Here is an 11595-nt window from a genome sequence, read left to right on the forward strand (position 1 = left end):
CAACTGGAAGGGCAAGTAAGGTATCCTGTCCCCTCTGTGGTCCCTGTATCTGCAGCAAAACGTAGGATATATAAAGAGCCTATTCATTGGAATTCTGATGGCAAAACTCCCATGTAGCCAGAGCTTCTGCACAGAGAGAGAGTCAAGAAAAGTTGTGCCTGTGATCCTCAGATTGACGATGCTGACTTCATGTTGGATCCACAGGAGGATCATGTCCAGTTTTACCTTTCAGCATATCTCACTGAGCCTGATTATTTAAAAACTATAGCCCATGCAAGCTAGGTTAAGATAATTTTCCTCTAAGTGTAGAGGTTATAGTCCTGAGAACTTGCTGAGGCTGGAGTCAGAGAGGGTAATGAACACAGTGAGTGCAGAAGGGAACTTGGGAACAGGTATGGGATGAAGACCTAGCCACAGAAGATGGCACAGACCTCATGGAGTTAAGCTGAGTCATTATGACTGAACTGCACCTAATGTGGTCAGTCCTTTCACTAAGCAGTTGGGAGCCCAGATCCAAAAACCATTCATGAATTCACTCTGCCTCTGGAGGCTTATCTAGAGGACACAGCATTTCCTTGGCCCCTAAAAGAACTGGCCGCATCAGCTCTCACGCACCTGAGACGCCACAGACAGGAGAGGGAGGTGGCTCATCCAGGGTCACACTTAGGGCAGGTCTCAAGTGGCCAAGTGATCAGAAAGAAAGGGAGGCACCCACTATAGCCATGCAAGGGTGAGGAAGGCTGCGAAACTCCAGCCCAGATTCCTTTCAACAGTCCCTGTGTCACCTCACATCTCCGAGGGGCTGTCTCAGGGCCACCTCATCACTGTAACATATGGCCATTCTCTAGGACAGGTCACCCCAGAGAGATGCACCTGCACCTGCACAGCTTCCAGGAGGACAGCTGTTGTCCTCTTTTGGGAGGGAAAGACAAGGAAGAACCAGGGCTAAAACATCACCAAATGTAGCTTCCTCCAGTTTTCCGGCTTCAGAGGGTCATATGCAGCCGCCCTAGCCAGAAGCTGATCCCCGTCCCAGATCCTGTGACTGACGGTCAGAGTGCCCACCCAGCCTAATGGCACTCCTGCTCTGACCTCGCTTCCCACCGCCTCTGATAAGCTCTTCCTTTAAACACACGGCCGCACGCTCTCACTGCCACCTTCTACAGCCAGTCCTGTGCTCTGAACCCTGGCCCCTGATGGCAGCCTTTTCTGCAGGGAGGCCACTGTCGGGCCCAGCGTGGGAGTCACTGCAGCCCTACAGTCAGTTCTCTGCCTGGGCGGATGGCCCACAAGCATCCACGAGCTGAACTCCTCCCAGCTCTCCTCCCCCTCCTCATGGACGGGGGATGCCGATGGAGCTGGCCCAGCCCGAGTATGTCTCTGCATGGGCGGATGGCCCACAAGCATCCACGAGCTGAACTCCTCTCAGCTCTCCTCTCCCTCTTGGAAGGGGGATGCCGATGGAGCTGGCCCAGCCCGAGTACATGGCCTGCTCTTCTCTCCCCGCTGAGAGGACCCCCCCCCCATCAAGAGGTGGGGGCTGCGCCCTCCCCTTGCATCCAGGCTGGACCAACAGAATGTTGGATTTGGTCACCCTGTTTTTAAAAAAAACAGCACTGGGACCTCCTGTGACCTCACACGACCTGCTCCCTTGCCAGTACCTGTCCAATCTGCTCGGCTCTGTGACCTCCTAGAAGTTCCTCCTTGGAACCACCCACAGGTGCACAACTGACAACAATGGCTCCCTCCCACGTGATCCATGCTCACCCTCACCACAGCACACCCAGAGGAACCTTAACTACTCTGGAGACAACACTACTTCCCTCCTCTGGGCTTTTATCAGTGTGGTTTTGGGAGAAATCCTACTCTAAATCAAAAAGAAGCAGAAACCAGCTCACACAGCAGCAGGATTGCTTAAGTAAGGTATCTTCTGCCCATGGCGCTGGCCGACTCAGCTTCAAAGAGCTCAAAGTAGCCAAGGCAATTTCTCAAGGTTCCTTTCAGACTTAAAAATAGAGATGGGAACTCCCAAATATACAGAAGCACCTCTGGGAAACTGTTTGCTTGAAGTGGGAAAGCTGAGAGCCTACAGGAGCCCCCGAGAACCCTGGAGGGTCCTGTACACAGGCTGACCCCTCCACAGCCTTGGGCATCTCGCCTTCACGCAGGTGACCATGACCAAGTCCAGCTGTGGAGCCAGGGGCCAGTCAGGGAACCTGCAGAGGGGCTCAGCAGAGGGAGGCAGGAACTCAGGTGCCACACTCAGGTGAGATTGGTCTAGGCCCAAGGCCATGTGCATTAGAGACCCCTTCCATACCATACTTGGGGTGGCCTCTCCCACGGCCCCTCTTTCTACCCGGTAGCCCCCTGGCCCTCCAAGTGTGCCCACACCTGAGTCTGCACTGGGCCCTCAGCCCTCAGGACACTTCCCATTGTTACACACCTGCCATTCTCTCCTCCTGCTTGAGTACCTGGCTATCCCAGGAAGAACTGGCTACCCGCCCTCTGTTCCTGCACCTCACACTATCAGGGCACCCAGAGGTTCCTGTTCGTCCTTGGCTATGAACTCCTTGCCTCCTCACTTTTGCACTCCTGAGTCTGGTGAGTGACGGATAAATGCTGGAACAGAGAAGAGGGTGGGAGCCAGCAGGTATGACACCCACAGGCATGTGCAACTTCAGGGCTTCTCTGTGCCCATGTAAATACGGGTGAGATGGGGGCATGGGGCTCACTACCCACGGGGTCTACTTTGCCCCACGGCCTCGACGGGCTGCCTTGAATCTGATACCATCTCCCTCCTCAGAGGCCACTCCGATGCTCTCCTCTGGCTCCTGGGTTCTGTGGAGGGCACACTCAAAGGCATGCTCACTGGTCTCCTTCACTTGGGAGTCAACTGAAGCATAGATCTTCACACGGACTGCTCAAGGTCAACCCAATCCTGGACTAGGCGTGACTTCAGTCCTGGGCCTGGTAAGTGTCCCACTAGCTGTGCAACTTCAGGCTGATTCCCAAACTTCTCTGAGATGGACTAGTCCTGGCAAGGCTGTGTCGGCACTGAATTGTATGGCATTTCCTCCCCATCTGGGACCCAGTTCCTCAGGCTATCACATGCACTCACCTGCTCTTGACTTTTTTCAAGGGTCTCTCTGAGCTGTGACTGTGACAGTCTTAGGCTCTGACATTCTTGATTCATGTGTTCAAGTTCGAGTCCAAGTTTTTGGATTTGGTCACCCTGTTTTTATTTAAAAAAAATCAATTTCACAAGTATAAGAAATATCTCAGCAGTCTGATATATTTTTAATGCAGAAACTTCAGAAAATTACAGAAAAGCCAAAATTTAAATCACCCATGATGATTCCACCAGCCCAAGGCCCACACCTGACATTGTGCTGTCATCCTTTAGCCCTTCCTCTACACACAGCATTTCTATTGTACAGTGTCATATGCTGTGCTTTCCTCCTTATTATACCCTGATCATTTCCCCACGACATTAAAATATTATTTGAAAACATGGTTTTTAATGGCTGTACCATAATTTATTGACTCATTCAGCAAATTGCTGATAGGTCATTCAAGCTGATTCCAATTCTGTTTTGCTATTATAAATATCACAGCAATGAAAATACTCCCACCTAAGTCTTTACACAATGTTCAGGTAAAATTCCCAAAAGTAGAATCATGAAGCCAGAGGATACTGACATTCTTGATGCTCTTGATACATATTTTGCCAAACTGTCCTCTGAAGAGGTGGTACCAATTTATTCTCCTATCATCAGAATTTAATTCCTTTCTAGTACTTTTTCTAGATACCATGGATTTGCAAAAGCTGCTCAAGTCCATATATTTTCCAGGGCTTGCTTGTTAAGACCCTCACTTCTCCTGTGAGGCGGCGCCCACCTCTTGGCATTTTAGGGCTCTTCCTGACTGTTTCAGGCTGCTTTTCTAACATGCCTGAACCTCTCTGCCCCACTGCCCACGGGCCACTACTCTCACCTGCAGCTCCTCCCGGCATCCAGCCTCCGCCAGTCTCCGTGTTAACAGCTGAATGGTGATGTAGTTATTCTCATTTTGGGCCCGTTGGGTAGAGGCCTCCTCTCCCAGCTGAAGGACCTTGTGGTTAAGTTGGGACAACTCATCCTTGCATTTCTGACTCTAGATCAAAAAGGGTGGAAACACCGATGAACAAGTTAGTTTTTTAAACCAGCAGCTCAATTCAGATCATTTCAGTGGTTCTCAACCAGGGACACTTTTGTTCCACAGAGGACATTTACAATGTTTCGAGACACTTTGGTTACCACAGCTGGGGCAGGAAGACTGGTACTGGCAGTTAGTGGGTGAGGTGCTCAGTATCCTGTGGTGCAGACAAGGACCAGCCCAAATGGCAGCAGAGTGAGCAAGTGAGACCTTGCACCATCCCCAGAAGAAATGAAACACATCTGGGCCACCAGAGGTGGTATATGCCATGAACACTCAAACCACTGTTCTGAATACCTTTCATGTTTTTCTCATTTCTTCCATGGTTATTTCTAACGTTATTTTCAGCAATTTGAAGGAAAAAATCCTAATTTGAGGTATACGAATCTCTTCAAAATTTCCTCTGATTTTTGTCATTAAACATGTAAATGTAGCTTTCAGCAGGGTGTATGCATTCATTAAATTGTATATATTGCTCTTTCTCAATAACCACCACCCAACAGATAGTGGATGCTAAACAAATGCTCGCTGGGTGGATGAGCAAATGTACTAGGAGCTGAAACAGCAATTAGGAAGTTGGCTCTACAGTCTTTTACCATGGAAATTCCAGTTACTTTCAACTATTTGTCATGTATATCTTCATACAAGCCACATTTTTGCTTATTTGCTTTTCCCACAATAGTCAACTCTTGAGGCCAAGGCTGAGTGTCAGCAGCTCTCAGGTGTTTTCAGAGTGACGTCCTCTGAGCTGGCTTCAGCACTCTTGGCACTCTTTCCCCAGGACTGTTGTAACAACCACTTTACTTTTATGTTTTTGAGGGTCTGATAGCACATAATAGAACCTAGAAGTTGTTTCAGCTTAGATTACTCAAGCTTAGTGAGGCTCCACATTTTTCTTGCAATGATTTCTCATTTTCTTCTCTGTAAACTGATCATCACCTTGACCTTTCCTTAGAGCCTCAGAACTGAGAGGGTGAAGAGGTGTTTCCACCACATCATAAGTTCATGGCAGGTACATCTGGTATGGAGTTCCCTTGTGTTTATAACATCTTATTGTGAAAATTAAAATTGTTTTTCACTATCAATACACATTCACCTTTGTCCTCTGAGGACACCCTTGATTCCATTAACAACCAGAATGGAAACTTTCTTCAACTGCTAGTTGATTTTCTTCATATATTAAGTTTTCTTGGAAATAATTTCAAACATACAGAACAGTTGCAAGTCTAGTATGGAGAACATCCATGCACCCTTTATCCAGGCTCACCGGCTAACAGCATTTTCCTTATCTGCTTTGTGGTTGGCATTTTCTATGCATACACACATAAGGTGGTTTTCTGAGCCACAGCCCTACAGTACGTTTCCTAAGAAAGGGAGTGTACTCTCACATGGCTACTGTGCAGTTCTTGCATCAGGACGTGCACCTTGATGTATCACACACACTCCAGTTTTGTCAACTGGCCCGATTATGATCTTTGGAGCACCTCTCCCTCCTAGTCTAGGATCAGGTAGGTAGTGCCTTCATCTGCCAGGTCATTTTAGCTTCCTTGAATTTGGAATGTTTCCACAGCCTTCATCTTGTATGACACTGAGATTTTTGACAAACACAGTCCCTTCCCTTCTCCCCTCTTTAACAGTTCCTCATTTGGGGTTGGTATGATGCCCCCTTGTGATTAGACTCAGGCAATGTGTTCTGGCTAGAACACTGCTCAGGTGCTGCTGTATCTTCAGGATACCACATTGGGAGGTGTGGGAAGACAACTGTGTCTTAGTGTTTGTGTTGGTCACCTCTTTAATTCCAATTTGCATTAATCTGGGTTTTACTGCAGAATGAGATGTTAGCAGCAGTCTCCTGAGCACATGGATATTTGTGCTAAATATGTCTATTCTGAATCTGATCAAGTCTTGGCTTAATTTCCAGTTTATAAGTAAAACAAGGGACAGAGGACCAGATTGAACACCACCATCAGGAAACAGCTGGACAGATCCACAATGTAGGATGACCTATAAGACAACAGCACCATGGGGGAAAGACAGGTGTTCTAGATTAAAAAGACTAAAGACATATCATAGCCAACCATATTTTACAAAGATGTCCTCAACAACAATTCCCATGCCACATCCGCTCTGCAATGTGACCTAGATACTCGCTCACTAAGATGACCCTATGTCCCTCCCTGTGGCTCTGTGAGGTCTTGGTGATATAGAGTGATTTCCAAGGTGGGGTCAGAAGCCTTGTGCCTTCCACCTAGTCCTCCTGGAACACTCGATATCTGATGGCACCCTCATGACACTTCCTTCAGGAGCCCAGTCCCATGGAGAGATGATTCCAGCCCCAGCCATCTCGGTTACCCTAGCTGTCCAGTCTTCCAACCAAGGCCCCAGTGTCATGGAGAAAAGATGGGCTGTCTGCTCTGTACCCTGTCTGCATCCATGATCCACAGGCTCCATGAGCACAGAAAAGAGGCTGTTCTATGCCAGTTAATATGGAATAGAACTGATAGTTCAATGCAGTATGTCAACCTCAACTGATCCTCGTTCCAAAAATTTACTATGTAAGACATTTCCGAATAATTGGAGGAACGTGGATATGGTCTGAATATTGGATAATAGTAAGTATTTACAATTAAGTTTCTTAGGTGTGATAGCAGTACTGTGGTTAGGTGGAAAATGCACTTTTAGGAGATGCCTGTTGAAATATTTAGGAGCAGAGAATTATTATATCTGTAACTTACTTTCAAATGCTTCAGAAAACAAACAAACACACAAAAATACAAAGACAGATATAAACAAATAACTAAAGCACATATGACAATTAACAACTGTCAAATTATGGTTGTGGTATGTTGCTGATCAGTGTACACACGTATCATTTCAACTTTTCTGTGTGTTTACAGTTTCTCACAGTAAAGAGCTGAGGGAAAGAAAGCAAGTATGACTGCTATGGACTAAGTTATGTTCCCCTGCTCCAATTCATGTTGAAAACCTAACCCCCAATGTGACTGTATTTGGAGATAGGGCTTTTAGGAGGTAATTAAGGTTAAATGAGCTCAAAGAGTGGGGTCTTAATATGACAGGATTGTGACCTTGTAAAAAGAAACAGCACGGTCTCTCTTCCTCTGCGTACATGCACCAAGGAAAGGCCACCTGGGGGGACACAGTGAGAAGGCAGCTGTCTGCAAGCCCGGAAGAGAGTTCTCACCAGGAATCAAATCAGCCAACGCTCTGATCTTGGACTTCTAGCCTGTGAGACAATAAATCTCCGTTGTTTAAGCAACACAGTCTGTGGTATTTTGCTATGGCAACCTGAACAGACTAGTACCATTTTGAAGTACAATAACAGCACTCTGTTCTCCTGCTCTCAAAGGAAACTACTTTACCAGAGTAGAACCAACATGGGAGAAGGGGAGACCCAGCTCCAGCCCCTCTAGCCTTTCTGTCGCAGTATGTATCTATCGGAGTAACCAAAATAAAATAGTGACAATACCAACTGCTGGCAAAGATATGGAGAAACTGGACCAAGAATACACTGCTGGTGGAAATGTAAACTCTTACAGCAACTCTGGATAACAGGTTGGCAGTTTCTTATAAAATTTAACATGTAATTACCATATAGCTCAGTAACTACACTCTTGGGCATTTATCCCATTGAAAAGAAAACTTATGTTCATACAAAAACCTGCAAAGGAATGTTCATAGCAGCTTTACTTGTGATAGCCACGAACTGAAACCAGCCCAGCTATCCTTTAAAAGGTGAGTATTAAAACAAGTTGTGAGATATCAATACCTTGGAATACTATTCAGCAAGAAAAAGAAGCTAGCTATTGATACATGCCACTTGGATGAATCTCCAGGGGGTTATAACATAGGAAAAAAGCCAGTCCCAAAGGTTACATTCTATATGGTTCTTTTATATTAACATTTTGAAATCATACAGTTTTAGAAGTAAGGGCAGATTAGTGGTTGTCAGGCGTTAAGGGCTGGAGTAGGTAGGCAGAAAGGAGGCAGGTGTGGTTATAAAAGAACAACATGAAGGATCCTTGTGGAATTGGAGCTGTTCAGTATCTTGACTGTGGTGGTAGATACATGAACCTACACAGGGAATAAAATTGTGTAGCACTCACTACACACACACACACACACACACACACACACACAGCACCTAAGTAAAACTGGTGAAATCTGAATAAGATCCATAGATTGTATCAATGTCAATAGCTTGTTTGTAAAATTTGTAATAGGCTGATTTGTGTCCCCCCAAAATTCCTGTATTGAAGCCCAAACCCCCAGTACCTCAGAATGTGACTATTTAGAGACAGGGTCTTTAAAGAGGTGATTAAGGTAAAATGAGATTATATGAGTGGGCCCTGATCCAATAAGATGGTGTCTAATAAGGCGAGACGAGCCAGGAAAGACAGGGGGAGATGGCTATCTGCAAGCCATCAGTAACTGAGGGGAACATATTATAACCCATTGAATAAAACAGGAATCTATGATGGTAATATAATGATGTAAATGAATAAATAAATGGGGACAAGAAAGCTATTCCTCACAATGGAATGCCATTAATAAATGTATAAGGAATGGTGGGATTAGTCATCAATTCACTGCATCATGGTAATAATTGTCTCCACCAAGAAACAAAGGATGCTAAAGTAAGTGGGTGAGAGTTCGATAAAGAACAGAATGTTTACATAATCGCAAAGTATCCACTCATAAAATACTCATTACTTACAAAGGGAAAAGTTACTTTACTGTGGAATAGCCTGGCCAACATTACCTAAATAAGGATCACTAATAATGGGACAAATCATTGTACCCCTGATAGGATGAAATGAAAAGAACACAGTATCATTTTGGGGATATTCCTGCCAAAGATCCATAACCTAAATCTAATCACAAGAAAATATCAAACAAACTGAGGGACTTCCTATAAAATAATCACTTGTTACCTTCAAAAGAGCGAAGGTCCTAAAAACCAAGGACAGACTGATTGAAGGAGACTAACTGCCATGCATGACTCTGAATGAGTGGGGCAGCTGGCAAAGCTGAAGGGATAGGAGACTAAGGCAGGGATTCTGCGTCCCGTTCATTTCCGGATTTTGAGGGGGAGGGGGCCGACGAGTCAGCAACTCACTCTCAGATCTCTCAGAAAAAAGCTCTCTACTTTCTTTTTGTAAGTTTGAAATTATTCCAAAATAATGAAAAAAAAAAAAAAAAAGGAGGGTGGCATTAGCTTCATGCCAGGTGTCAATACTTGACCTGTGTGTTGAGCTCTTCCATTTCAGAGCAGGCCTTTTCTTTGTCTCTCTTTAAAACCTCAATTTCCTTCCTGTTAAAGAAGCAAAATTAACAATATTACTCTGATGAGTCAGTTTCTTTTTCCCCAGTCATCACTCATTGTAACTGCAGCAGCTTGGATGTGAAGTCACATAACACTCACATCTGCTCCTGGTACCCCACCAGCCACTGCTCTGTTACTATTCTATACTACTACTGCTGCTGCTGAGCCAACTGGATCCCAATCCTCAGAACCAGAAGACACTGCCAGTATTGTAGAACAAACACCCTCCATGACATTACTCAACTGTACACATTAATATCTCTTTAGCACAACAAGTGGCTATTCACGCCCAACAGCATAAAGATCAAAACAGCTTTATATCCGCTGAGGTCTGTTGACAAGGGGTGCTGGCAGCAAACTTAGGGAAAAAATGGTTTCTAGAATGAAAAAATCTTAACAGATTTTAGAATTGCTATAATGTAATAGCTACTACTTGTGGACTACCTGCTCTGGATTCCATATTTTAATCATCATGGCAATTTTAACAAATCAGCACTTGCATTCTCAGCATTTTAGAGCTGAGCTCATATTCAATTTCAGAGCTGAACAAACAAACAAAACACGGTCAACCATCTGTCCTTGGATAAGATAAGGCTACAGTAGTGAAAGCAGAAATCCACCAACAGGTTGTGTCCATCCCGCACCCCAACAGTCTCTCCTGCCTCAGTGCTCAGGTCTCTGCACCCCTTCCCATCCCCACCCCCTACCCCTGACTACTCACTAAAATCTGTAGACCAGAAATGAGCCTTGGAACAAAGCACAGCTGAAACCATTATCAGGACATGAACAAACAGATTCTACTTGCCCAGAAAGGCCTCAGGGGCACCTCTTACCCCTACAAAAATGCTTGCTGCCTTCTCCACTCCTTAGCGTGATGTGGAGTATTTCTGTAGGGGTGAGAGCTGCGTGCATATTGCCTTCTGAGATAAGCAGGCCTGTGCTGTGCTGCTCACTGTGGTGGTGGTCACTGTGCTGCAGCATACACGTGCTCTCTACCTCATACTTCTGAGACTAAGAGCTCAGGAATGAAGGTTGCTGCCAACATCTGGAAGGAGGTACGAGGCTTTTCATGCCTGTCCAGGCAGCTCAGAGGTCAGCACGGCTCACCCACTTAACGTTTTCTGGAATCCGGGGTTGATCTGTGAACATGTCCCACTTTTTACAGTAATACCTTCTCAGCTCATTCTACAAAGAGCAAAATGTGTCATAGGTTGGAAGTTCTGGGTGGAACCACTGAGACAGGGCCCATACCTCTGTGCATCATTTGTCCTTTCTGTAGATTCCAGCTCTTGTTGAATCCTTCCCAGCTCGTTTTTAAACAACGTGTTTTCTTCAGAAATTCTATCCAACTCAATTCTGCATGAAAAGTTGAAAAAAGAAAGTAGAGTGGGAACTCTAGGCACTGTCCACCATATGCAATCCACAAGTCTGGTCGTGCAGTTAGAAGTCATGGCAATCCTGCAGTCTATATTTCCCTTTCCCTAGATGATGGCATAGGGCACACTTTTCCTTTTTCTCTATCCAATGGTAACATGCTATGGTTTGCATCTTCCTAGAGATAAGCTACAGAAAACAAAGCTTTCCTAGCTACTAAAGTGGTCACACAATCAATAACTCACTAATGTATTCAGCACCTTGGTTCCATTTACTTTGTGTTTATAGCTGACCTGTATCTTATGACCTCTAACTGCAATGTATGTCTGTGGTTAGTACCAATGCACAATGTTCGGTGTGAGTCCTCAGGTTATTGCAAAGGATATTCATCTCCACCAGTGAACTCCAGCATTGAGCAAAGGAACACAAGGAATCAGAAGATCAAAATACATGGGCACATTTTCCTCTTTAGGGAGAGCACCCCACCTCCCATTCTACACTGTGAGGGTTCAGCACTGGGAGGAGAAACCTAGGGAGATGCCCACATCAATTTATGGAGTAAAACCTGATATTAGATAGATTCTTCAAGGGAAAAAGCAAGTATGAACATCTACTACATGAACCAAGTCTGCCTGGAGCTACCTTTGCTTTATTTTATTTTATTTTTATTATTATTATTATAA

At 45.1% G+C, this 11595-nt stretch overlaps 1 protein-coding gene across 1 annotated transcript in view; it reads right to left on the bottom strand.

Annotated features, from left to right (window-relative positions):
* Nucleotides 1–11595, bottom strand: part of NINL (ninein like) — a 161470-nt gene that overhangs the window by 2627 nt on the left and 147248 nt on the right. The window contains 4 exon segments of the mRNA XM_019633987.1: nucleotides 3119–3232; nucleotides 3994–4152; nucleotides 9457–9526; nucleotides 10790–10894. Of these exon segments, the coding sequence (XP_019489532.1) occupies nucleotides 3119–3232; nucleotides 3994–4152; nucleotides 9457–9526; nucleotides 10790–10894 (448 nt within the window).

The sequence above is a fragment of the Hipposideros armiger genome, unplaced genomic scaffold, assembly GCF_001890085.2.
Source record: "Hipposideros armiger isolate ML-2016 unplaced genomic scaffold, ASM189008v1 scaffold_1463, whole genome shotgun sequence".
Taxonomy (NCBI): domain Eukaryota; kingdom Metazoa; phylum Chordata; class Mammalia; order Chiroptera; family Hipposideridae; genus Hipposideros; species Hipposideros armiger.